This window comes from Sus scrofa, chromosome 13 (genome assembly GCF_000003025.6).
Source record: "Sus scrofa isolate TJ Tabasco breed Duroc chromosome 13, Sscrofa11.1, whole genome shotgun sequence".
Taxonomy (NCBI): domain Eukaryota; kingdom Metazoa; phylum Chordata; class Mammalia; order Artiodactyla; family Suidae; genus Sus; species Sus scrofa.
The window spans coordinates 205,127,239-205,154,690 of record NC_010455.5 but is presented as its reverse complement, the minus strand read 5'-3'; the positions used below and the strand labels follow the sequence as shown (position 1 = coordinate 205,154,690).

The window sequence follows — 27,452 nt, the reverse complement described above, 5'->3', positions numbered from 1 at the left end:
TATCTTTATATGTTTTCGATTCTGATTATTTTTGTCAATATTAGCTCAAATGTTAGCTACATTCATGACAAACAAGCTTGAAATAACCACTCCGGGCTCAAGAGATCAAATTTTGATTTCAAGATTATGTGGGAAAGGACCAGGCTGGGAAAGACCAGGCTGTCTGGTCTTCCCAAGAGGTCCTGGAACATGCACTGTCGTGTCCCCAAGTGTGAGCGCTCACCAAAGAGAAGCCCTGGGAGCGAACGGGGGTCAGTTACTGGTTGTAAAACAAGACTATATATGCCCAGTGGAAAGTAAGGTCTATAAAAGCTAAGTCTGAGGACGGGTTCCCGTCATGGCACAGCAGACGCAAATCCAACTAGGAACCACAAGGTTGCGGGTTCCATCCCTGGCCTTGCTCAGTGGGATAAGGATCCGGCATTGCCGTGAGCTGTGGTGTAGGTGGCAGACGCAGCTCGGATCCTGTGTGGCTGTGGCTGTGGCTGTGGTGTAGGCCGGCAGCTGTAGCTCTGATTTAACCCCTAGCCTGGGAACCTCCACATGCCCCAGGTGCACGTGCGTGTGGGCGCGCACACACACACACACACACACACACACACACACACACACACACAAAGCTAAGTCTGAGGCTCCAATACACTGGCTAAGACCAACCTGTCCCTTTTGGTGACCACACATAAATACAGTTGATGTCTTTGAAACACCCCCTCTCGCCTCCCCATCCTGTCCTCATTATTCATCTCATTTGGCTGAGAATAAACTGCACAGTCGAACGGTAATGAGTGTTTTTTAGGCGTGGAAGTTCGCAGTTACACTTCTTGACCTCTGACCCAGTTATCTTTCCAAGAACTGGGTGCATTCCGGCTGGGATTTCCTCCCCACCCCGGCTGGTGGAAAACCATCTTTCCTTTTCAAGTGACCTGTCCTTGTAAAGAGAGGCTGTTCTCCAGGAAAGGGTGGGAACCTGCGCTGTCTTTGGAATGCACTTTAGATTTGATGTTGGGGTAATTTTTCAAAAAAAAAATTACCTTCCAAGTAGAAACGTCCGTGTGAAAAGGTGAAGGGAGTTGGGCTGAATGCAAAAGGCCAAAAGCTCCCACGCTCTGTGATTTCTGTGGCAAACGTGCCGTATTTTGAAATAACACCATTTTAGAAACGGAGAAAACGTTGGTGAGGGAGGAGGGCTTGGAAGTTTGGTTATAAAGGGCCACAGGAGGGGTTCTTGCCCATCTAATGCCCCGTATATTGACTCCAGCGGCAGATTCGCGAATCCACACAGGTGACAACATTGTATACACCTTATTACTCGCTGACAAGGACAAATAAAATTGGGCAAATCTGAAAAAGAGCGGTGGATTGCATCAAAGTCAATATCTACTTTTTTTCTTTCTTTTGCAGTTTTGCAATGATAGCACTGGGGCAACCCTTGGCAGAGTGCATTATTTTTTGCAACTGCATATAACTCTACAGTGAGCTAAACACACACACACACATGCACATGCCCGCACGCACGCACACTCGCAGGCCACCAGCCGAGCGCGGCGCTCGCTTCTTCCCCCGCTGGGCACCAGGGGGAGAGCGCGCTGTGACCTCACCGGCCGGTGGGTCGTTCCGCCCCAACCCGGGGCCCGGGGGGCGGGGCCAGCGGAGGGCGGGGCGCTCGGCGGACGTGACGTCAGCGGGCGGGGCGCGCACCTGGGCACCTGGGCGGCCGCGGCGGCGCGGGGCGGCGGCTGGACGCGCGCGATGGAGGGCGAGAGCCGGAGCCCGTGGGCCCTGGGGCTGCTGCGCACCTTCGACGCGAGCGAGTTCGCGGGCTGGGAGAAGGTCGGCTCGGGCGGCTTCGGGCAGGTGTACAAGGTGCGCCACGTCCACTGGAAGACCTGGCTCGCCATCAAGTGCTCGCCGAGCCTGCACGTCGACGACAGGTCAGCGGCCCGGGCGGGGACCGCGGCTCCGGAGCGGGCGGCAGGCAGCGGGGCCCGGCCTCGCAGCGGCCGGCGGGGGCCCGGGTGCCGGAGTGCCGGGCGTTCTCTTTCTCTCCACCTGAGTCGCCTCCAGAGCAGCCTCGGGAGGGAGACCAGGCGCCGGGCGGGCGAGCCCGTGAGCTCCGGGCGGTGTCCGCGCCGCTTGCCCGGCCGGAGGGACGCCGGGTCTCATTGCTCACACCGCGGCCCCGGGCTGCGGCTCCTGCGGGGGACCTCGGGGGGCCGCGTTGCCGAAGATGCAAATGCCCAGTATTGTTACCTGGCTTCCGGTGAGCCCGGGATTTTCAGGGTCGCGAGCCCACCTCGGGCCTTGGACCCGCGCCCCTCGGAGGTGCGCCCGGCCCGCCCAGGACCCACCCCGGTGCTGCGGTCTGCGCCCTGCTTAGAAAAATTGCCGTGTGGGGATCTGGGCTTTGTGAGTGAGTTAGTCTCCGTTCGACGTACTTAGTAATTTGCTTTGGAGCACAAATTGGTGTAAGATGGTAATTATTTCGGTCGGAAGCCCTGGCTTGGCTTGGCCGGGCTTCCTCGGCGCCCGGGCACTTGGGCGTGGGCGTTACCTGGCGTGGGCCTAGCGGTGGGGTCCTGCGGGCGGCCTGGGGGCCTTTTTCTAAGGTCCGGCGCTTTCTGCCCGCGCGCTCTCGTTTTAGCTGTCTTAATTTCGAGGCCGAGCCTCTGGGGAGGGGGCTTGCACTGACCCGCTTGGTGGCGGTGCCCTCCTGGACCCCGGTTTACCCGTTTAAAGACCTCAGAGCCGGGACCCATCTGCCTGGCCTTCCACAACAGGCCTGCCCAAGTTAGTGAAGACGCCTGGAAAGGCCCAGAGCTGCCCCAGTTAAACTTGGCCGGTGGAGTGTGGTCTGCGCATAATTTGGGGGGTGGGAGGAGGGTCTGGAAAAGGAGCTCTTTTGGGGCGGGGGGGAGGTTCGTCATTGGCGGTTGCATTTTGATAATTTGCAGGCTTCAACTGGGGGCATTTAAATGGCTTATCCTTTGGTGAAGCTTGCCTTCTACATGGAAGTTACTTGCTGTTTGTGTTCTGTAAGCTCCCTCAGGCGGTCAGCCCCCAATAGACACAGACACGAAAAAGCGGCTCCTGTTAAACCCGGAATAGCCTTTGCTGTCTCAGGGTTTCTGATCCCATGCTTTTTGAGTGATGGGGCCTCCAAACTGCAGCTTTTCAGCCCTCGGATGGTGGTGATGCTTATCCAGGGGTGGCTGTGTGTGTCGCTGGACTAGGTTACCGCCTGCAATCCCCCATAGAAGGAAACCCCCCGTCCCCCCTCCCCGTACTTGGTGGCTTTGTGTTTTCATCTTGGCCAAGGAGATGATATGGCAGAGCTATTGGTGGCTCTTTGCTCTAAGCCTCAAACCCAGTGTTTCTTGGAAACTTCAAGAGAGCAGTGATAAGTGTCCTATAAATATCACTAACTCAAAGGTGAGATGCTTGTGAAGCTGGGCCTGGGATCCAGAGAACTTCTCAGGCCAGGAGGGGCGCTGTGGTTATTTTGATGAAATCCAAACCACTTTTGAGTGCCCGCCAGTCGTTAGATCCTGAAAGACGAGACTCCAGCTGCCATGCCGTGCGGGTATTTTTCACTCTTGGGGACATTTATTTGTCTGATCGAGTTTTCTGGCCCAGGTTTCTGTATCAGCGAAGGTTTTCACACCAGCATCTTGTATTGGAAGAGCCTAGTAAACAGGCTGGGCCCAGGCTGACTCATCAGCTTGCATCTTCAGAGTCTGCTATTCCCAGCAACCTTGTTTCTTGGGTGGCCCAGTTGGAGATAGGGTTTCTCTGCTTGAGGCAGCCCACTTAGGGTCCTGCATTGCCCATTGAAAAGCGTTTTGTCCTTTAACTGGAAGGCTTTCCTGCCCTGCCTGAGCCAGGCAGGTGGTGGCATGTACTGGGCAGCAAGGTCAGCGTCAGCATCACCCACCAGGAAGAGGTTCACTGCTTGCACTTGGGTGGAGCAGGCTGGACCTCGGCGGGAGTGGCAGTAGCTGATTTTTGTGACTGAGAAGATGGTCGAACCCCTGCCCTTTGCAAAGCAATTGACTCTCTTTGGTCTGAGGTTCTCATTAGGCATGTGTGTCCCTCCCTCTGTGGTGCAGGAGGAGCTGGTTGCATCGCAGGCTTGCAGGGTTGCATCTCGACCTGGAAGTGGTGCCACCCGTGCTGCCAAATGTGGGTTCTTCTGATGAGCTGCCTCCCCCCCTCTCCCTTCTCCTTGCACGGTGTTCCCTGGAGTGGGGAATGGGGTTTCCCTGGGGTTCCTGGGTGCAGCCCCAACCCTGTTCCCCTCCTGGCTAACTAAATCTTATCTCACCTGTGTGAAGGCTGGCACCCCTCACCCCCGCCACCAAGGCCTGGTCTTTTCATTCCCAGGGCTTCCTCCACGGGCTACACGGGACCCACCACAGGTACAGATGTGGATCCGGCTCATGTTCATAGGCTGCTTCTCCTTCCGGGCGGGCTGGGGTCTCCTGGCTGCAGTCTTCATGCCCCACCCCTGATCCGCAGCACCCACCTGGGTCCCTGGGAACAGCAGGCTGCCCCAGGCCATGAGAGCTGGTACTTCTGTGTGGGGACAGTTGGGGGCTCCCAGGCCCCAGGCCTGTCTTGAGGTTCCCAGGGGGACACCTTGGTGAGGTTCACAAGTGACGCCCTGTCAATCTGCACCCCCACTCCTCATGGGCACATCTGGTGGATTTGGGGATGTGAGGCCGCCCCTGCTGGCCCTCATTAGGGGATGGTGAGGGCCAGGGCGGAGTCTAGTGGGGGGCACCCCCGTTTGGGTGAGAATTCAGCTCCGGAGGCCCTTCTGCCAGCATTTCCCTCCCCCGCCGCCGCCAGCTGGGAGGAAGCCCAGGATAACTGGGCGCCGCTGGCAGCTGCTGCATGATGGGCAGCGGCCCGTCAGGGCGAGCCTGAGCAAACCCCGGGTTTGCAAGTGCAGAGCCGGCAATCGGACAAGCCTGGCTCTTGTCAGTTTTAAAAATAGAAGTGTGGGAACCCCGGCAGGCTCCCTGGGAAGGTAATTGGGCTGGTGCGCAGTGAGCAGGCCTGGCCGAGAGGCCTCTGCCTCTGCCAGCAGGTGATTAAATCCTCTTTCCTGCTGCCTCTTCCCCGAGGGGGCCCAGGTCGCTCCCTCTGAGGGGCTCTTTGTTACTGACCCCCTCCCCCAGCCCAGATCCCTTTCTCTTCCCACACGTTCTGCCCATTTTCGACCCCCTCTGGGGTTCGGGCCTCCAGAAAGCTTCCCCACCCCACCCGCTGGGCTTGGCCTTCCTGCCTGAGCCTGGAGGGGAATCTCACCCCTTCTCCCGAAAGGGTCTCTGAGGAATAACCCATCTGGCGATGCTGTCTCGTCTGTTTCTCCCGCCTCCGCTGCCCTCCCCGAAGCGCGCTTTGGCTAATGGAGAAGAGAAACTGAGCCCATCTAAGCGCTCTTGGGACACTGTCTTAAGTAGTTGAACCACGGCATGGGCCTGCCGGGGCCCAGAGCTTTTCCCGGTCGGACCAAGGCGGGAGGGTGGGGGTGTCCCCCGTTCCTGCTGGGGAGAGAGCTAGCCACCCTCGCCCCAAAGAGAAGTGATGACGGGAGAGAAGAGGACGCCAGCCCCGTTGAATGGTGTCTCATCGCAGTCACCGTTTTTAGGTTGTTCCAATGAAGACGGAGATCCCAGGACGGGGAGGCCCCGACCCCACCGCTGACCCGGTAGAATGGGATTCGATGGGGGCACGACCCTGAGGACCCGGGGGGCCCCCCCGGCCCCCTCCTGCCCCTGGGCTCTGGGACTGGTTTGGAAATCCCTCCGGGTCCTAAAGGAACAATTGTCATCCTGGCAACCGAGCTCCAGTTCTTTTTGTGTTGTTGTCAGCATAAACCAGAAATCCTGCTTGGAGGAAAAGTATATTTTAAGAAGCAGAAGCTTTTTAAAAGCTTACTGAATTGCAGATGCTGCTGTGTGTGTGCACGCGCGTGCGTGGGTGCATATGTGCGTGTGTGTATGTGTGTGTTGGGGGTGCTCCTGGGGGCAGCTGACAAAGGCCTAGAGGATGGGGTCTCCCAAGTGGTTACTTTATGTAAATAGGATGAATGGGACCCCCGGGGGTGTCTGGGGGCCCGGCCACCCTGCCGCCCAGGCCCCTGTGAGGCAGCTCCCTGGGTTCCCTTGAGCCCCCTGCTGGGCAGCCCCGGGCCCCTTTTCTAGCCTCAGAGGTGCAGCCGCGGGCGGGGTCCTCTGCTCCAAGGCCTTTCTGAAGGAGCTGTGGCGGAGAAGGTCGGGACAGCTGGCTGTCCTCCGCGAGATGCCCTGGTTGTGTGGTCTGTGGCACCAAGGCTGTCCTTAGAACATCCAGGCTGTGGCCAGCTTTCTGGAGCTTTCCATTCTCTGGAGCAAACCAGTGGCTGGGCTGCGGGGTGGAGATGAGGGTGTCTCTTCTTTTTCTTTTCTAAACAAAGGCCGAAAGGCCCCGGGCGGGGCAGAGCCTGAGGTGGCTGCCAGCGCAAGTCACCTGGGCTTCACTGGACTTAGCCCTGCGGGCAAGTGGAGGCAGGTGCCACTTGCCGAGCGGCACAACCCTCACTTTGGCCTCAGGGTCATTGACTTTCTCCTGGGGATCAGTCGGGCTGGTGTGAGGGGCTCACTCTCAGAACGCCTGCTGAAAGCAGAGAGTGACCTTGTTAGCAGCCAGCCTGGAAGCTTGCGGCCTGGAGGGAGCCTCGCACTATCCTGGTGGAGCTGGGTCTTCCGCCAGGGCCATGGGCTCCATGCTGTGAACTCACGCTGCTGGGGAGCTGTGCACGCCGCCCGGCCACTTGAAAAGAAAAGAAAGGCAGTGGGAGTGAGGGGGCGAGTCATCCAACCGACTCTTAGAATAGGAAAGAGAAGCCGCGGCGGTGCTGATCCCCGGCCCGGGCGCTTGGGAGCGAGTGTTAGAACCCATCAGTGCCGCTGACACGAAGGGCCTCCAGGAGGCGAGCGAGGAGGTGGCCTCCGTCAACGACTACCTGTATTTTAACCGATGCCTGACCAGGGCCCCCGGCCCTTCCCTCTTTCAGGTGTCCGTCGAGACCGGGCTCCTGGTCACCTGGAGCCCTGCAAGCGCTGTGCCTGAAGGGAGGGGCTGGCCGGCTTGGGGACCCCACAGAATTTCCTCTGAAAGGAGGGAGTCGCCGGGCCCCCGCAGGGGCTCCTGGGGACACCTTGCTTTTCATGACCTGGCTCTTTACCCGGAGTGCTTGGAGGGCAGGTCGTGCTGAGCTCAGTGTTGTTTTCAGGAATGCCCCTGAGTCACTCCTGCTGCCTGTCCCACCCGTTCCCGAGGCCAGCAGGCTGCGTGTGCTCCTTGGCCTGTTGACCTCCTGCTCTTGCTGCCTGCCCCCCACATCCCATCACCGCCAAGCCTCCGTGGTCCCTGGTGGCTCAGCGCGTTAAGGATCTGTGGCCTTGCTCATGCTCTGGCTCCGGTTCAACTCTGGGCCCAGGAACTTCTGCCTGCCACGGGGGCGAGGCCAAAGAAAAATCACCAAGCCTTAATGATTCTCCCTTGAAAATGGGCCACACAGCTTCCACCCTCTCCACTTCTGGTGGCTAGCGATCACCCTGAGAGCATCGTGGCCGCTCTGCTCCTGGAGCTCCCGTGTAGGAGTGGGATTCTGTGACATGCTCACGAGCCCCTGCTGCCGCCCTCTGTCCCCTCGAGTTAGGCCCCCCCTTTATTAAACTTCTCCCGGTCCCTGTTCTTCCCCTTCAGAGTACCCGGATTTTCAATTCCACTTCTTTTTTTTGGTGTAATTCTGCATCTTCCCCTCAGAAGGTAAATAGCATGGGGGGGGGTTCTCTCGTGTCATCGGATCTGACACACAGAGGATGCTTGGTGAATACTTGTCCGCGAGTGGACTTTAATTAGATGCAGATTAATGTCGCAGTGAATGCTGGGAGCGCGAGAGTCGGCAGTCGTGGACTGTTGTGGTTTAACGTTGGCTGGAAGTGCGTTGGCTCCTTACCTGCGGTTGTCAGGCTTGGCACTCTTGGCACTGGAGCTGGGCACGTCTCTGCCGTGGGACTCCTGGGCGCTGCAGGAAGTGGGGCAGCACTTCTGGCCTCGGCCCCCTGGGTGCCAGCAGCTGCCCCCAGCTGTGACCACCAACATGTCCAGGGTCCCCCGCAGGCCAGGTCACCCCTAGCTGAGAACCACTGTCTACACCAGGGGTCCCCTCCCTGAGATGCCCGCCTGGGCACATGTTCACCGTGGGCTCCCCTCCCAAGTGCTGGGGCCAGCCCTGCGGGCAGAGGCGTGAGGCCCCGTCCAGCCAAGCCCACCCTAGGCACAGTGGACTGGGAGTGCGGCCCCGCCTTGCAGGTGGGAAGTGTTTCCACAGCCTAAGGGAAGCCTGGGGGCCTGTTGTGCTCTCACAGAGGAGGTGGCTTCAGGAAGAAACTGGCTCTTTATAGTTTCTGATTCTCCAGCAGGCTGGGAAGCAGGTGCAGGTGGGGGGGGTGGGCAGGTGCATCCCAGCCCTCGAAGAGCCCCTGCGGTGGAAGCAGAGGCGGCCTGGGCTAAGGAACTCTGCACCCAACCCCCACTGCTGCCTGTCTCCGTCCCCATCCGGGAGGCTGTGTGGTTCTGGACTGATCCTTAGGCGCTTCCCAGAAGGCCGGAGCCCATTCTTTTCCCACCCAGAGCCCATTCTCCAAGGCCAGGGGATCTGCATTTCGGCCGGCTCCCGGGTGCTCTCTCTGATGGCTGCGTTTGAGAACGGGCCAGGCCCTGTCCTTGTGGGATTCAGCCTCTTTTCCAGAATGCACTCTGAGACTTTGACCCATCACGATGACACTGACCAAGGCCCTGGATTCTGGTCTGTAAAACCATGGGCTGCCCCAGGAAGTGACCTTAGACCAGGGGTTGGCAAACGTTCTGGGGAGGCAGAGAGTGAAGCCTCCAGAGTTTCTTTACAAAACACACCAAGGACCACGTGATCAGGCCGCCCTGTCCTGGCGTGGATCCAAAAGAGGGGGTCTTGAGCACCCGTGTGTACGTGCACACGGCAGCCGTCACGGTAACCAAGAGCGGGCACTGGCCCGGTGTCCACCCGCGGCTGGCTGGACGGGCACGCCGCGGTCTCCTCAGGCAGCGGTCTGCTGGTTTGCTGTAAAGGGAGTGAGGTTTGGTGTGTGTTCCAACGTGGAAGGACCGTGAGAACATGGGATTAAACAAGCCAGTTACCCAAGGACACATATCCTATGATGCCACTTATGTGAGGTTCCTGGAGCAGGCGAATCCACGGGGAGCAGGGTGGGAGGGGCTGAGGGCAGGGTGGGTACAGAGTTCCTGCTGGGGCTGCTGGGGATGAGGACGGGCCCGATGGCTACACGGCACGGGGCGGGTGGGTTATGATGCCTTCGAATCACACCCTTGCAGTGAATGGCTAAAGTGACAACGTTAGCTGAATTTAACTACAGTAAAAAAAAAAGCGGGGGGGGGGGGTTAAAAAGAAGGCGGCTCTTGAGCAGCAGCATCAGACCGCACTTTAGACCAGCGCTCTGTGCATTCCAAGCTCGGGGTGGGTTCGGGAATGCTCGGTCCAGCTGGAGGGATGGGCTTCCCAGAGGAGGGGGCTAGGTCCTGTAGATGGTTGCTTCATTCCAGCTTTTCGCCAAACCTAAGCGTCCCTTCCCGCAGCCCCAGAGCAGGGAGTCAGCCTCCTCTGAGGCCCCAGAGCTCCCATGCGCTCAGGGCCCCTGGGGGGTTCAGGCAGCGCTCGGGAGCTCTGTCCTCCTCACCAGTAATGACCCCACAGCCCGCAGCTGTGTGAATAACCTTGGCACTGAAGCCCTGCAGACATGGCAAGGCCCAGAATGTAATTATATGATGTTGCTGGGAGCTCGGTGTGTGCGTGTGTGTGTGCGTGTGCATGCGCGCGTGCGTGCCCATGTCCACAGGTGCATGTGGACGTGCATTTTAGTCATTTTCTCAGCCACGTGGAGCTGGGGATCTCCTGGCTCCGGCGCCTTGCGTTAGTGGCCAGGGGACCGCTGCACGTTCCTCACGGCTCTGCCCTCTTCCAGGGAGCGCATGGAGCTTCTGGAAGAAGCCAAGAAGATGGAGATGGCCAAGTTCCGCTACGTGCTGCCCGTGTACGGCATCTGCCAGGAGCCGGTGGGCCTGGTCATGGAGTACATGGAGACGGGCTCCCTGGAGAGGCTGCTGGCCTCCGAGCCGCTGCCCTGGGACCTGCGCTTCCGCATCATCCACGAGACGGCGGTGGGCATGAACTTCCTGCACTGCATGGCCCCGCCTCTCCTCCACCTGGACCTCAAGCCCGCCAACATCCTGCTGGACGCCCACTACCACGTCAAGGTAGGGACGCACGGCGCCCGAGCGGGGACCAGGGCCCCGGAGGGCTGGCCGCGCAGGGGTCGGGCTGGGCTGGAACCTTGGAGCCAGCGGGAGGGTGGATGAGGAGGTGGTCCTGCTTGCGGGCAAGAACTGGAAGCAGAGGCCTCTCTCAGCATCAGGACGCCCCGTCTTGCCGCGTGTGGCTGGTATAAACGCCACAGAGTGTGGGGCTGGAAAACGGATGCTGACGAACAGGGGGCCCTCCCCCACATCCCGGTTCAGGGCACCCTGCGGGTTGGTGGGCTCTGGAGTCAGGCCATGGTTCCCCTCCGTGGCTCCGGGGGTTGGGCTGGTGGGAATCTGGGGTGCTCTGAAATGGGGGGTGTCGGGGAGGGAGGGTCTCGGGGCTCCTGCTCTTCTCCTCTGCCCTTTTTTGATGAGTTTATAAAGCAGAAAAGTCTGAGTGATGACATAGCCAAAAGTCAGGTGCCGGCCACTCGGAGTTGGGCATCGTCAGTGCTGTCAGCTTGGCGTTTCTCTCCCCCAGGGGCTGTGGTGTCAGCCTGGTGGGGTGGGGGCTGTCTCTGAGTGTCCCACACGGCGACATGGGTTCTAGGCTGGCCCACCTGATGTGGTCGCCGTGTCCCTCAGGAGGGCGGATCGGTGGCAAGGGCCCTCACGCTGTGGCCTCGGGAGGAGGGGGACCTGAGTTGTTTCTAGCCCTGGGCCTGGGGGCCTCACTCGGCTGCTCCCCGCCTCTGTGGCAGGCACAGTGCTCTGGCTGAGCCAGCTCGTGGCCGGTGGGGGAGTCAGTGTTCCCGTCAGACACTAGTTACAGGGTGTCCTTAAGGAGATGTCGCTCAGGAGTTAGATTTGAGCCAGAGGCTGGAGGTCCCCTCCTGCTAAAGGGACGCAGGGAGCTGAGAAAACAAACAGCCAGTCGATGGTTCCAGTCCGCCCAAGTTCTAGCATCTCCAGAATCCTGTTGCCTTCTGGTTGGGGTGCTGGCCTCACCTGTGCCCCCCCACCCCAACAGTTGTGACTAGGGGTGCAGAGTCCCTGGGCATCAAGTGCAGCGTGAATCCTTCGACCCCCATCTAGAATGAGCGCGGAAACGGGGGGCGAGGACGGCTGCCCTGCGTGGGACGGAGCTACCTGTCTGTGTGGACGGTGGCTCCTGCTAAGCTGGGGCTCAGAGGGAGTAAATCCAGGGCCACTGTCATCCAGCTGTACATCATCGAGCAGAGGTGACAACGAGATTCTGTGGCCCTTGGTCCCCCGCCCCCGCCCCAACCTGCTGCCGTTCGTGAGATGCTCGCAGACATGGCGTGTGACACGCAGTGGGTGGCAGGCAGCCCTTGGCAGTTGGAGTCACCGGGACTCAGCTCAGGGTGGGGGTGTCACTGGGTGGGACAGGTCTTCAGGGAGGACCAGGCTTTTCCGCCGTCAGGAGCTGGGGGCACACACAGCACACAGAAGAGCCTTGAGGTGGATGAAACGGCCCCACAGAAGTCCCGGAAGATGCTGTGGGCTTTAGGCCAGGGGAGGCAGGGTGTGGGAAGGCCTGCACGAACCTTTAAGGATGCCAAGGCGCCCTGTAATAGCCACGCTTTCTGAGGGGCTGCTGATCCCTCCGGGTCCGTGGACAGGTGTGTCCGCAGCCACGCGCCTTTGCACTGTCTTGTTGGCACCAAGGACCATGGTTGGCCCGGCTGGGCTCATATCTCTGCACACTGTCCCTGCGGCCCGCCTGGCAGTCATGTGGGATGTTTGGGGTGTGAGGCTGTCGCTTTGCGGGCTGCTGTGGCTCTTCCTTCCAGGCGTCCCCTGGGGAGCCCAGCCCTCCCCCACTCTGCCCTGGCGGGGCGGGTGGCGGCCTGTTGTTCTGGGGCTTGGTGCCCGGCCGGCGGGAGGCCTGGGCCCTGGGTGTTGGGAGTGGCCAGTGCAGAGTCCTCCTGTCCATGCCGGGATGTGGAGCTTCGTCCGCAGTGGCCCCCGGGCCGGGTGCACAGTAGGGCCCAGCCATGCCCAGGAGGGCAGTGAGTGCTGTCGGCTTTCCCCGTGAGTCGTTTCTGCGGCGGCTTCTGGGGATCCTCAGCCTGGGCACCTTCTTCCACCGCCTGTCAACACCTGACTTGGCAGACCTGGCGCTTCGTGACAGTTTTAGGAAGGGGGTGAGCATTCTTTAGGAACCAAGTGGGCCCTGGGGTGGCTGCGAACAGTCTCCAGGGGCAGGAAGGGAGGTGGTGCTGCGGCTTCGAGGGGCCAGCCCTGCTTTCCGAGAGTCCGGAAAGGTCGGGAATGTGCTCGGCTGTGGCTCCCGTCTTTATTTGAAAAGTTGTTTTACTGAGGGGAGTTCCCTTTGTGGTTCAGCAGTAATGAACCCAACCACGATCCACGAGGATGCAGGTTTGATCCCTGGCCTCACTCAGTGGGTTAAGGGTCCGGTGTTGCCGTGAGCTGTGGTGTAGGTCGCGGTCATGGCTGGGATCTGGTAGGCTGGTAGCTGCAGCTCCGTTTTGACCCTTAGCCTGGGAAGCTCCATTTGCCACAGGTGCGTCCCTAAAAAAAAAAAAAGGGTAAAATTTATTTTAATGAAGTAGAATTGGTTTATAATGCTGGGTTAATTTCTGCCACACGTCGGAGTGATTCGGATACATGCCTACGTATGTATGGATTCTGCTTCAGATCCTTTTCCCTTATGGTTGACCACAGGATAGTGAATCACAGTGGGCCCTGGTGTGCACGCATTCTCATTGTAAGAGCTCACATCTGCTAATCCCAGACTCCCAGCCCATCCCCCACCTCCCTCCCCTTTGGCGACCACAGTCTCTTCTCTCTGTATGACTCCCGCTGCCATGCTCAGCCCTAAACAAGCAGAAAGTGTATTTACATGATGCGTGTCTTTCCTCTTCAGGAACAGCTGCTTGGCTGCGGTTCTAAGTGGGCCACTGATTTCTGGGCAGGTTTTAGTGGGTGGTTATTTGGAGCAATAAAGTTTTCACCTGAAACCCTTTTTTTTTTTTGTCTTTTTAGGGCCACACCTGCAGCATATGAAGGTTCCCAAGCTAGGGGTGGATTTGGAGCTGGAGTCGATGGCCTAAGCCTCAGCCACAGCAACGCCAGATCTGAGCCACATCTGTGGCCAACACCACAGCTCACAGCAACGCCAGACCCTTCAGCCACTGAGCGAGGCCGGGGATCAAACCCGCATCCTCACGGCTCCTAGTCGGGTTTGTTTCCGCTGAGCCACGATGGGAACTTCTTCATCTGGAATCTTGAATGAGGACCGAAGTTGTCACTTTACCCGCCTCCCTTGGTCCCTGGAGACTACATTTTTGTCCATAGATGGGGTGATTTTCACAGCAGCCGTCTGTTTTGCAAAGTGTGTTAAAGACACAACATGAAATGAATACTTGCTGTTAATATGAAGTATACTAAGCATCACTGGTAAAATACTAATTTTCATATCAGTGATAAACCGACTTCAAGTTGGTAATGAAATAACTCTACTTAAAGTCTCAAGCTGTGTTGACGGCCTGCTTCACCCAGACCAGACTGTATTCTGAGGGGGGCCCAGGGCCCTGCTCTCGCTGGTCCAGCCCTGCCTGTGCCCTTTCTCAGTCTCTTGGTCTGGTCCGCTGCGCTAAGTGTGAGGGTTCCTTTGTGATTTACAGGCCGCTCGCTCTTCACAGGGCTCGCCACACTGTCCCACCGCCCAGGAACCCGGGGGCAGTTGGGCAGCCCCTCCCAGGGCAGGACAGGCCAGAACGGGCAGGTGGAGAAATCCTACAGGCCAGGGGTCGGTGGCCGTCAGAGAATTCTCGTCTCGGTTTATGCTTTGGTGCCAGAGCTTCGACATAGAGTTCATGCTGATTTTCTTTGCGCCAAGCATTATCTCGAAGCAGCTGGCTGTATCTGAAAACGACAGAAATGGAAAGAGAAGGCTGCCAATGCCGGGGGAGGGGCACTGGTGCCAAGGTCCCTGCATCCGAGTCCGTCTTCAGTTCTGAGTTAAAGCGTCCTGCCGCTGAGCTGGGTGCGGGAACTTTGCCCGCTCCGCTTCGAGCATTACCACCCTGGACCTGTAGGGTCGGGGTGATGGGTTTGTTCTGGGGAACCAGCGCCTCCTTTTCCAGAGGGGGAAGTTTCTTGAAGGCCAGAGAGCAGACAGCTGCGGGGGCCCTGAAGTGGCCGGTCTGGCCTCTTGCACGTGGAGCCGCGCCCGTCCTGGCAAGGCCTGGCTGCAGAAAGGGGGAGGCTGGTCCGGTCTTGCAGGCTTTCCTCCCGTCACCCCCTGCAGGGGGGGTCAGAGATGCCCTCCAGGGAGTCCCGTCATCATTGTCCCTGTTCAGTGGTGATGACACCAGACCACTGGCTCACCTGTGGGCAGGGGAGCCCAGGATTAAAGGCCTGACTCAGTGCACTTCTGATCCCTCCAGAGGTGTGTTTGGGGAGGAGCCCAGAGTTAATTAGGAGGCTTAGAAAAATCCACAAGCCTGGAAGAAGATGATAAAGGGGCTGTTTTCCACGTGGATCCTGAGTCCCTTAATGCCGTGAATGTGGCTAATCCCACACACAGAGGGTGGCGAGCTTCGCTGCCTCCGCCTCCCAAGGCTGGATTCGCACCCCGGGGGCGGGGAGCTGGCGCCCCCATGTCTGCCGGCTTTGACTTCCCGGCTGCGGGTTACCCTGAGCCTTCGGGCCACCTTTGCCTGAGGGGGCGGAGATATGTGGGGCACCCCGCCACCCCGGGTTGGGTCCAGGTGCTCCCTGGGGTCCAGCTGCCCCCTTGACCGTGGGCCCGTGGGGGAGGGGACGTGCATCAGACCTCTTATTGGGATGCTGTGTGTTTGGAGGCAGCAGGCGTCTGCTCCCAGAATGTTCCAGGTGGAGGACCAAGCCCCCCCCCGCCCCCCGCCCCAGGCTGGCGGTGTGCGTTTTGCTCACATTAAAGGGCTGCTGAAGGCGTGCTTCCCTTTAAAGAACATGCTGCCGCTTGCCCGCCTCCCCAGCTGCGCGGTGGCATGACTGGTTTGCCCAAACCCTGAAAACCTAGCACGGCTCCCTCCCTTCGTGCGTGTGGCCCAGGCTGTCAGACTAACGCCCCAAGGACAGACGCGGGACTGACATCCTCAGCTCAGAAGGAAGCGAATTCCTTCCTTGAGTGTCATCTTTTCCGCCGGCCATGAAGTGCTTACTGGCGTCAGAGCTGGTTCTTCCCGAGCCGGCCGTGCCTCCCTGCCACCTGGGAGCGCAGGGCTGCTCCTTCCGATCGTGCCCATCTGGCCCGCGAGGGAGGTTGGGATAGGATGAGCCGCCCTGGGAAGGCAGCCGGGGTGTGGGTGGGGGTGTCCCTGCCCTTCAAGCTGCCATCAAGCTTGACGAGCCCGTTCTCACTGCTCTTTCAGATTTCCGACTTCGGGCTGGCCAAGTGCAACGGGCTGTCCCACGCACACGACCTCAGCATGGACGGCCTGTTCGGCACCATCGCCTACCTCCCTCCGGAGCGCATCCGGGAGAAGAGCCGGCTCTTCGACACCAAGCACGACGTGTACAGGTGTGAGACAGGTGTGCGGGCCCCGGGAGCCTCGGGCTCCAGATGCTGCTTTTCCCAGCGGCTCCTGGGGAGAGGTTTGGTCCAAAGGAAGGGGCTTTTAGACCGTGGGTACAGGCTACCCTGGGACTTTCCTGCAGGAGACAGATCTCTGCTGTGAGTGCAGGGGCCGGGGATGGAGAATGTTAATGCTCAGAGCCAGTTAGAGCCAGTTATGCACCCAGAGAGGCCGCCCCCGCGCTGGGAAGGCTTTGCTGTGTTGAGGGAGTGTGGGCTTTATTGTGTGTCTGCTGGAAGAACCTCCTGCTTTAAGTGACCTGTGTGTCTGTCTGCATGTGGATTTGGGCCCCGAAGCCAGTCCCCTCTGGCCCTGAACTTACACTTCCTAATGTCACTTACCTGCAGCCCAGAGGGGCTGGGGCTGTTTGCAAGCTCACGAGGGGTTTCTGTGCTAGAGACCCTGGTGAGTCATTCAGTCCTTTTTCCAAGTTGCAAAGGTCTTCCTCATGCAGAGCGCAGACTCCTGGGAGAAGGGAGGAGGGAGGGCGGGGACGAGCACACCCTTAAGCCCCTCCTTGTGGCTCTTGTACCACACTGGGGGACGGTCACCCGAAGCCCCGCCTTGGTGTCATCGCCACGGCCTGGAGGCCTGGAGGCCTGGCCGACTGGTTTGACCACAGCCACCGTGCACGTGCTTGGCTGCACGTCTGCTGGCGAGTGGCGAGTGGCGCTGTGGGTGCTGGTCACAGCTCAGAGGGCTCGGGGGGGATTAAGAGTCTCTGTTTATTTCAGACTTGAGAGTTTCAACCTAGAACTTGCAGATTTCTGTTCATTTTCAGTAGGGACTTCCTGCATCTCTATAATCCGCCACTATCAGCCCAGTGCAGGCTGGTAGCTCAACCTTCGGACTTCGGGTTTGGTTTGGTTTTAATTTACCAGAGAGCTGGTTCTGAGACGCGAGTCCGCCTTCTGCCCAGGTCATCAGCCTCTTGAAGAAAGCAGTCTTTTCTCTCCAACACTTGTCTCCAGGATTGGCTTTCAAGCGGTGGGCAGCTGAGCCTGAGTTCAGTAACAAAGATATTCATATAATTGTATTAAAATATTTGAAAAAAATTTACCAGGTTGAGCTCTTTTGGGGTGTATCCAGAGCAATCTTATATATAATTTCCAACAATGAAAATGGCTCTGGGGGAGCTCCCGTCGTGGTTCAGCGGTTAGCGAACCTCACTAGCATCCATGAGGACTTGGCTTTGATTCCTGGCCTTGCCTAGTGGGTTGAGGATCCGGCGTTGCTGTGGCTGGGGTGTAGGCTGGCGGCTACAGCTCTAGTTAGGCCCCTAGCCTGGGAACCTCCATATGCTGTGGGTGTGGGCCTAAAAAGACAAAAAGACCAAAAAATAAAATTAAAAAAATTTTAAAAGGCTCTGGGGGAGTTCCCGTGGCGGCTTAGTGGAAAGAAACCCGACTAGTATCTGTGAGGACTCGGGTTCCATCCCTGACCTTGCTCGGTGGGTTAGGGATCTGGTGTCGCTGTGTAGGTTGCGGATGAGGCTCGGGTCCTGAGTGGCTGTGGCAGTGGCTGTGGCTGTGGTGTAGGCTAGCAGCTGTGGCTCTAATTTGACCCCTAGCCTGGGAACTTCTATGTGCTGCAAGGGCGGCCCTAAAAAAAAGAAAAAGAAAGGAAGGAAGGAAGAAGAAAATGGCTCTGGGACGTCCAGCCAGCTGCCTCCCCTTCTTTTCCGTGTAAAGCTCTGGGTGACATCCCGGGGGCAGGTCCCCGAGGCAGGATTTTGATGCCCAGTGTTTGCAAGGAGAGCGTGTGTATGCAGCTGACACGGCTGTTCTCCCCGCAGGCTGCTGGTCCAGGTACAGGGTGGCCTTCGTTTTCTGGGCCCCTCCTGCTGTTTGCTCAGAAAGCTCTCTTGGCGCGGTTTTGTCTGTTGTTTGACATCTGAGCTTTCAATGTGCCTTGTTCCATAAGAAGAGTATTCGCCTGGGAGTTCCTATTAAGGACCCTACATTGTCCCCATGAGGACGTGGGTTCCATCCCTGGCCTTGCTGAGTGGGTTAAGAATCCAGCATTGCTCTAAGCTGCGGTGTAGGTCACAGATGTGACTCGGGTTTGGTGTTGCTGTGGCTGCAGTGTAGGCTGGCAGCTGCAGCTCTGATATATAAAATGAGCTCTGCTTGGACCCCTGGTCCAGGAACTTCCATATGCTGCAGGTGTGGCCGTAAAAGGAGGGGAATAAAAGTGTTTGCCTGTTTAAAAAATTCCTGAAAAGGCTCTCGGTGGCCCCTCCTCTGTAAGACTGTGGTGGTTTTCCTCCAGCTTGTTGCTGTGCATGAGAGCCTCTGGCTTTGGCTGAGGGTCCGACTCCGACACTGATGCCTCGTTTCCTTGCAGCTTCGCCATCGTGCTCTGGGGCGTGCTCACGCAGAAGAAGCCCTTTGCAGGTGAGTAGCCGTGCGGGGCCCGGCCGTCTCTCGGGGAGCAGAGGAGGGCGTGCTTTGTGGGCCTGTCCCTTGAGCAGTGTCTGCGAGTGGAACGGTCCCACGGTGGGGCTGCTCTGTCCTGCCCAGCAGGTCTACACGGAACCCAGGGCCCACATCACGCAGGCTTTTGCATAGGCCCACAGGCGCTCTTGCTGTATAGTCACGCACAGGGAAAGGCCCAGGTTCCCCGGGCGCTCGGGGTCTTGTTGGGTGCCAGCTCACTCTTCGGTGGGTGTATATGATACACTATTTCAAAGTTTCTCCCTTAACTGGTGGTAAGTGCTCTCAGAGTGTACCATCCTCACCACTGTCCATTTCCAGGACCTTCCGTCACCCCAGAAGGAAACACCCTGCTGCCGAGGCAGCCGTTCCAGACCCCCCAGCCCCCAGCCCCCGATGGCCGCTCGTCTCCTTTGTCTCTGTGGGTTTGTCAGTGTTGTTTCCAGCTAGCTCTTTAATTTGTAACTAATTATCTTTTTTTTTTTTGCTTTTTAGGGCCACACCCATTGCATATGGAGATTCCCAGGCTAGGGGTCGAATCAGAGCTGTAGCCGCTGGCCTACACCACAGCCACTGCAACACCAGATCCGAGCCGTGTCTACGACCTACACCACTGCTCCCAGCAACCCTGGATCCTTAACACACTAAGCGAGGCCAGGGATCGAACCTGCATCCTCATGGATGCTAGTCAGATTCGTTTCTGCTGCGACACGATGGGAACTCCCAAATTTTCTAATTTTTAACAGTAAAGTACATCTAACATACAAATGACCATCCGAGTCCTTTTGAAGTGGGCAGTCCAGTCGTGTGGTGGACATGCCCGTGGTGGGGCAGCTGGTCTGCAGCCTGTGTGGGGGGGTGTTGGCACAGAGGCTGCCCGGGGTCGGGGTCCCCCCACCCCCCCGCCAGGCCGCCGCCCACTGATTTCTGTCCTTGAGGCCCCTGGACCTTGACTCGGTTGATTGGAAAAGTCGTGTCTTTTCCTTAATTGTGTGTAGGAGGACTTGCTTGTCCTCTGAAAGCATTGTCGAGCTACTCACTATTTTCTGGTTTCACCAAAAAGACCTAAAGATGCGGACCAGAGTTAGCATGTGGCCCCAGCTCAGCTGGTGGTGGCGCAGGGTGGCGGCCGTGCGGGGGCCAGGTCTGTACGCTGTGACCCTGTCCCCCTGCCGCCACCGCCTCCTCTGTGGAGGTCCGGGGTCTGGATCGTTTGTCGCAGGGCTGCATGCCGGCCTGACCACAGTCACCATCCGGTGGCAGCCCTGAGGTCCGGCACGTGGTGGGGACGTCGTGGCCCCCGTGCTTTATCCTTGATGGGGGGGTGTCCAGGTGCCCAGGAGGCAGCTTGGGAGCCTCTCGCGTCCGTCTGGCAGCGGGAAGCCCTGTCGGGTTTCGCAGGCTGGGTTATCACGGAAGCGCGGTGGTTATTGCACAAGGTTTAACGGGAAGGCAGAACGGAACGTCAGAGTCGAAGCCTGGCAGCTGCCAGGGACCCGGGGCCCATTTTCCACCCCCGCCGCCTCTCGGGAGACCCCTGCCCAGCCTGCGGGAACCAGGAGCTGGCTGCGCGGTGGGGTTTTAGGCCGCGTGAGAGTAGCCATCCACCGAGGGTTCCCTTGGGCCCTTTGTCCTGGAACCAGGGTGGCAAGGCTGAGGGTCCGTGCTTGCTTCTGGGGGTGGTGGTGGTGGGGGGGGCAGGTGGGCCCCACGTTACAGATGGCAGGGGGAGGGCCCCCGTCCACGCACCCCAGACTAAAAGGGACGGGGAGTCTGGCGTCGATGCCGTGGCTGGCTCCCCGTCTGGCCCACCGGGGTCCCGCCCTGTGGGCTAAAAAATGTGGGGAACACTTTTTCGTCCAGACTTGGGGGCTGGGCAATGTGACGCGTGACCAATAAGGGTCCCTCACTTGGTGGGCAGAGGCGCCTTTGGAGCCTGTCTCGCTCAGGGTTTTTCTGCTTTGAACTTGGCTTTCCTTTGAAGTCGATGCCCAGGGGATCTGCTCTGATACCCGGCAGTGACTTCATTTCGCAGATCACAGGTAGCTCCTAAAACCGGGAAGACAGGACAGATGTGCCCTGCAAGCTTAAGGATGAGCGCGGGGTCTGCGTCTGCAAGAGGGAGGCGTCTGCCGGGCGGGTGCCGCCGGGGCAGCAGGGGGTGCCCGGACGCACGCGCTCCCAGCCGCGCGGAGCTGCCCTGACCCGCGCGCCTTCCCTTCGCAGATGAGAAGAACATCCTGCACGTCATGGTGAAGGTGGTGAAGGGCCACCGCCCCGAGCTGCCGCCCATCTGCAGACCCCGGCCGCGCGCCTGCAGGAGCCTCCTGCGCCTCATGCAGCGGTGCTGGCACGGGGACCCCCGAGAACGGCCCAGCTTCCAAGGTGAGTGTCCCGGGGGCTGCGTGACGGTCGTGCCGTGACAGAGTCCATGGCCAGGACAGGGTCGCGGGCAGGGGAGGTTGGGAGGCTGTGCAGAGACAGGGGCACCAGGGCGAGCCCGGCACCCACAGGGGTGCTCGCCTGTGGCACCTGCCCGGGGCCTCCAGCACCCAGGGCCTGGGTGGGGCGGCTCCAGCTGGCCACCCCGCCTGCAGCTGCCGCCCGAGAAGTGTCTTCTTGGTGTTTCAGGCTGAGATGCAGAGCGGTGTCTTTTAGGGACAATGTGACCGCTGGCCTGGGGCTCTCTTGGCCTTTCTCTTGGGGTCTTGTCCCCAGGAACAGCTGTGTCCTTTGGTTAGGAAAATGATCCTGATGCAGTTAATTGATCATTTTGTTGGAAACTTACATGGAGGAAACGATGAATGAGGTTGGGGCCCTCTTGCCGGGTGCCAGCAGCCCAGGCCATCGGGGTACGCGCTCTGGGGGCTGGCCAGCGGGGCTCCCCAGGGAAAGGCTTCTTGGGGACACAGGAATGCAGTGGCTCTTACTTGGAGTCTGGTGGGGGCCCCGGTTTGGCCCCGGGGTTGCTGGGAGCTCAGCGGGGAAGCCGCAAAGCTGACCGTCAGGAGCGGCGCCATCCAGGCCCGAGGTCGCCCGTTCAGGCGGAACGTTTGTGTCCGTCAGTGCCCAGGGGACATGCCCTTCTGTGTTTTCTCCCCCAGAAATCACTTCCGAAACTGAGGACCTGTGCGAGAAGCCTGATGAGGAGGTCAGAGAGCCGGCTCGAGAGCCAGACGTGAGAAGCCCGCCCGAGGGGGAGGCCGAGGCCGAGGCCGAGGTAATGGGCCTTCCCTTGGCCTGGTGTCTGATGCTTTGGCTTTGAGCTCGAGCCTCTCCTTGCAGCAAACGCCCTGCTGGCCTGGACTGCTCGGCCCGGCTCTGAGGCTTGGGCCACCCCCTGTCCCCGTTCCAAGCTGGTCACCCTCGTGCTTGCTGCCCTGGTGAGCCGGCCATGGCGTCCTGGCTCAGGGCCGGAGGCAGGCCCAAGACGTGCTGGCCTGATTGGCTTCCTGCCCGATGGCACCTGTCCCCACCTCCCGTCCGGTTACGCAGGACAGTGCGGGCCTGAGCTTCACAGTGAAGAGCTGAGGGCTGGATGTGCCTTGAACCTTGGAGCCAGAGGCCAGGGCGGGGAGGGGTCTGGGCTCCCAGTGTCTTTTTACACCTTGAGGCTGGGGGTCCGGCCACTTTCTAACTGCTCGTAAATGTTTTACCCTGTGACTGCCACACAGGGTATGTAAGCTGTGATAAGAAGTTCTAAGCACACTAAGGAAATACCTTGATGGGAATAAGGGTTGCAAGTGGAGCCTGATAAACGAACTTTCTAAGGTGTTATCTGGCGTTGGGCCGCTCACGCAGGCCACGGTGGAAGGCGGGGACACAGTCACCGTTTCCCCGGTGTCCGCTGTCTGAGCATGAAGGGCGTGTGCCTGGGGTTGGAGGGCAGAGGGACGGGGGGAGGTGACCTGGCCCCTGATAAGGAAAAGGAAGGCCCCATGAGTGGGCGTGACTCAGGGCCTCAAGCCACCAGGTCAGAGCAGACCAGCCCTTCCTAGGACAAGGGGCTTTGGGGACAGATGGGCAGGAATCTGGAAGAATCGCCAGTCACCCTCAGACTCTGGTCCCTAGGACCTGCCGTTCTTGCAGCACTCCTTCCAAGCCCAATTAGGATGCGCTGGGGTGAGCGCTGGGCTGTCCCCGCCACTGCGCCCCCACCCCCTGTCCACACGCACCCCCACGCTACACGCCAACAGCTCCAAAGAAAGTGGCAGGTTGGGACCCCAGTCCTTTTGTCCCCTTCCTGTATGTCCTGTCAGCTCTGACCTGTTCTGGGTGGACTTGACCAGCCCATAACCCTGGGCCACACCACCAGGCAGCACTGCACTGGGAGCTTTGTCATTGTCGTGTGTGTGTGTGTGTGTGTGTGTGTGTGTGTGTGTGTGTGATTTCAATGTCCTCCTGTGGGTGGACCCAGCGCGGGGTCTCTGGACTCCCCAGAGTGGCATTGCGTGCACCTGCCGGGACCTCAGTGCCCTGCCTGGCTCCCAGGGGATCCACACGGCGTTGCCCCCGCCGCCGTCCCACCGGGTCACGGAGGGGGCCTCATCCTCCGCCTCCGTCCTCGTCTCCGCAGGCGCCCGTGCCCGCCCCGCTCAAGCGAGCCTCCGCCCCGACCTTCGACAACGACTACAGCCTCTCCGAGCTGCTGTCCCAGCTGGACTCGGGCGTCTCCCAGCCCCTCCAGGGCCCGGAGGACCTCAGCCGCAGCTCCTCCGAATCCAAGCTCCCGTCCGCCAGCAGCGGCAAGAGGCTCTCAGGCGTGTCCTCTGTCGATTCCGCCTTCTCCTCCAGAGGGTCGCTGTCCTTGTCCTTCGAGCGGGAGCCTTCCACCAGCGGTGAGCGGAAGCCCCCGCCCCTGGGAAGTAACCAGCTCAGCTGTGGGGCTGGTGGCTGGGGGGTGGCAGGGTGTGAGCAGCCGAAGAGGACCGGGCACCCAGTTTCTGGACCTGACAGTAGTTCTGTGTTTTCTCCAGCCCTTCCCCGATGGGGTTTGGGCGTCAGGACAAATCCAGAGATGCAGGCGGGTGACCAGGTGTCCTTTAAGTGTGAGGGGGCGGGCCATGCCCCGCTGCCGTGTGGGGGGACCTTACTGCACCAGCATCGCAGCCTGGGCTGACCTCGGGTTTGTAGGTCGAAGACCCCGCGGTGCATCTCGGGAGCCCCGTGGGTGTGCCAAGCCCTGCACCCCAACCCCTCCCTCCCGATGTCAGCCCTGCACCCCTTGCTCTGACGGTGCAGGGTAGACACCCCGTTCTGTCTTGTTTGTGGGCTCCTCCTGGACCATAGCCATGCACGTTGATGGGTGAGCTGTCCCTGGAGGTCGTGACCCTTTGGTCCTGTTGGAACATGTTGGGTTTTGTTCTCTGAGGGCGCTTCCCTGTCCCCGTCCTGTCTGGGTGCTGATCCCTGGGCATGGGGCTGGTGCTCGACCAGCTCCCTCACTGCCGCCTGCGAGGATAAGGTGCCAGGTTTCCTCCCCGTGAGGTGTTCACGCTCAGGGCTGTGGCGCAGGGGCGCCAGGGGATCGGGGGAGTGGGTGCAGACCCAGGAGGAAGGGGGCTTGCTTTTCCTGGGGTATCAGGGAATCCCTCCTGGAATGAGGGCTTTTCCTAGATGCCCAGGATCCCCCGGGATTTTTAGAGTGGGGTATTTAGGATGAAAGAGGGCATTTGGGGCTGAGGAAGTGCCTTACAAAGACACCGAGGGGGTCCAGGCCGGGCTGCACGGGAGGTAGGCAGCCAGCAATGACGTTGAAAAGAAAGAAGTACCGAACCCCCACCCCACCCCCTGCCCACCCCAAGGAAGATGTAGAACCTTCTCTCCCACTCGGAGGACCATGTGTAACTTCCTCATCTCCTTGGAGGAAGACGGGAACCTTCTCTCGGGTCTAACGGCCTCCGGGCATCTTCCTGCTTCGGGAGGGCCCCTCACTGGCCCAGTTCAGAAGCTGGTGTCGATACGCCGAATCCCGATGGGGTTGCTTCCGTTCTCGATACAGCCCGGCCCCCCTCCTCCCACGCGGGCTGGACCCCTTGAGAAGGTTTCACAGGAGGGCGTCGTTTCGTGGCACTCGACCCCCGGTGGCGCGGGAGGCTTTGTGTGTTCAAGGAAACCCTCTCATCTTGAGTAACAGTCCTCCTGGCACGGCAGACTCTGTCCTTTGAAGGCTGTGCTAGAAACACTCTTTGTGGTGTTGCCGGGGGCAGGGGGGGGTGTAAGAGCCCATTTGGAGGCTGGTCTGGGAGCAGGTGCATGAGCACGAGGGGGCCGTGGTGCAGGAGCAGCCCGCTCTGCGGTGGGTCGGGGCTCCTGCCTGGTCTGTGCTCCCCGTCCCGCCCACTCCGTCCCTTCCCGTTCATGACCGCGGCGGTCTCTGAGCACCAGCGGGGCCGCACTTCCATCCTTTAATCCAACCACGACCTGCGGGATGGCTAGCGTGGTCTTCGACTTTGCAAATCGACAGGAGAGCATCTGGGGATGCTCACGGACCTGCCCAAGGTCGCCCCTCTAGGTCTCAGATTAAATCAACGTGCACCGCCTGGCACTTACGCTGTTTCGGGTCAAAGGCGGCCTGCAGGCCACGTTAGGACCCTGGGCGGGCGGCCTCGTCTGACCCCGCCTCTGCTCTCCCCGCAGAGCTCGGCACCTCCGACGTCCAGAAGAGGAAGCTCGTGGATGCCATCGTGAACGGGGACACCAGCAGGCTGATGAAGATCCTGCAGCCGCAGGACGTCGACCTGGTCCTGGACGGCGGCGCCAGCCTGCTGCACCTGGCCGTGGAGGCCGGGCAGGAGGACTGCGTCAAGTGGCTGCTGCTCAACAATGCCAACCCCAACCTGACCAACCGGAAGGGCTCCACCCCGCTCCACGTGGCTGTGGAGAAGCGCGTGCGGGGCGTCGTGGAGCTGCTGCTGGCCCGCAAGATCAGCGTCAATGCCACGGACGAGGACCAGTGGACGGCCCTGCACTTCGCCGCCCAGAACGGGGACGAGGGCAGCACGCGGCTGCTGCTGGAGAAGAACGCCTCTGTCCACGAGGCGGACTGCGAGGGCCGCACGCCCATGCACGTGGCCTGCCAGCACGGCCAGGAGGGCGTCGTGCGCATCCTGCTGCGCCGCGGCGTGGACGTGGGCCTGCCGGGGAAGGACGCCTGGGCACCGCTGCACTACGCCGCCTGGCAGGGCCACCTGCCCATTGTCAAGCTGCTGGCCAAGCAGCCCGGCGTGAGCGTCAACGCCCAGACGCTGGACGGGAGGACGCCCCTGCACCTGGCCGCCCAGCGCGGGCACTACCGCGTGGCCCGCGTCCTCATCGACCTGCACTCTGACGTCAACATGTGCAACCTGCTGGCGCAGACGCCCCTGCACGTGGCTGCGGAGACGGGCCACACGAGCACCGCCAGGCTGCTCCTGCACCGCGGCGCCCACCGGGAGGCGGTGACCGCGGAGGGCTGCACCGCCCTGCACCTGGCCTCCCGCAGCGGCCACCTGGCGACCGTCAAGCTGCTGCTGGAGGAGAAGGCCGACCTGCTGGCCCGGGGGCCCCGCAGCCAGACGGCGCTGCACCTGGCCGCGGCTGGCGGCCACTCGGAGGTGGTGGAGGAGCTGGTGTGCGCCGACGTGCTCGACCTATCGGACGAGCAGGGGCTCAGCGCGCTGCACCTGGCCGCCCAGGGCCGGCACACCAAGACTGTGGAGACGCTGCTCAGACACGGGGCCCACGTCAACCTGCAGAGCCTCAAGTTCCAGGGCGGCCCCGGCCCCGCCGCCACGCTCCTGCGGCGGAGCAAGACCTAGCCTGCTGCCCCGGGAGATGGGGCCCGCGGGGTCCCTGTCCCAGCGCTGTGCTCCGCTCGCCGTGTGTGGCCGTCGAGAGGCAGGTGGCTGCTGACTCTGGATTCGCGCCAGCATCTGCTTGGGCGTCACCCTTGGGACGGCGTCGGTCTGGGTGGGCTCGCCCATCCGCCCGTCGGTGCACCGGTGTCGGAGGGGTGGGGGCTCGGAGGCATCTCGCCGCGCTTCTGGCTCGTGACACGGGCCCCTTGGTGACGAAACCGAGAGCCCACCGTCCTGGGCCGAGCTGCCGGCAACCGCCCGGAACGCACCGTCTGGGGAGGCAGGTGTGGGAGGAGCTGTGTCTTTTCTCTCCATTTGCAGCGGCAGGCGGAGAGGCCTGTTCCAGAACGTTGTAGCGGAGTGCCTGTTTCATCGCGTGTCGTCTTAGACGGGCGCTGTCGACTGCTGCTTAGACGCAGTCAAACCATTCCCGTTGTTGGGTGGTCCGGTCCCGGAGTGACTGTAATGTGAGTGGTTGGTCTTTAAGCCACAACCCATCATCGGACCTGCTCTCTTCTAGCCGCACGCATTCGTCCGTCGGTCAGTCCTCGTGAGCGGCCACCCACGTGTGCTGACCCGCGGCCTCGTGCATTTCTCACTGTAGAAGACATCGAGCGCTGGCGTCAAATGTCGGCGTCCTGAAGGATGGGCTGACAACCTCAGTTTGGGACTCAGAACAGTGTTCCCTGCTTAGAAGGTCCCACCTTTCTCCTCATTTTCTTTCCAGATCTCGTTTTTGGCAAAGGGGGGTGGTTTGTGCTGAGTGATGCTGTTTTGGGGTCCCCCCGGGGGTTTCTGACCTGCTTTGCAAACAGCTACACTGTGCAGGGGCCTCGGCTTTGGGGGGGTGACCCCCGAGTCGGGTCCAGAAGACAGCCTCATGGTCTCGGACGTAGAAGCCCCGTTCTTTCATTGTCACCTGTGTCGCACATGCCACTGTTGGGGTGGGTTGGCCGCAGGCCCTCCCCTGTGTGCGGACGTGGCCGTCGGCCGGGCGTGTGAGTCAGAGATCGATGCTGATTGATGTACCGTATGTGTTCATATGATTCTGTGGACAGGACCGTTCTTTTCTATGACAGGAAATATCCAGACTGCTTAGAACTGGCTATGTTTTAATAGGCCTCGTGCTTTTAATATGTTACCCTATGGTGATATGCCGAACACGTGGAAGAAAAAGGTTTTCTTTGATATCAATAAAGCTGTTTTCTTCCTCCTCCTTCAAA

General features: G+C 60.2%; 1 protein-coding gene across 1 annotated transcript; it reads left to right on the top strand.

Moving 5' to 3' along the window:
• RIPK4 (receptor interacting serine/threonine kinase 4) lies at nucleotides 1,691-27,452 on the top strand. Its single transcript, XM_003132781.4, has 8 exons — nucleotides 1,691-1,931; nucleotides 10,071-10,362; nucleotides 15,753-15,901; nucleotides 18,303-18,352; nucleotides 20,618-20,776; nucleotides 21,496-21,611; nucleotides 22,968-23,229; nucleotides 25,031-27,452. The coding sequence occupies exons 1-8, from the start codon at nucleotides 1,750-1,752 to the stop codon at nucleotides 26,188-26,190; spliced, it is 2,370 nt and encodes a 789-aa protein (XP_003132829.1). The 5' UTR covers nucleotides 1,691-1,749; the 3' UTR covers nucleotides 26,191-27,452.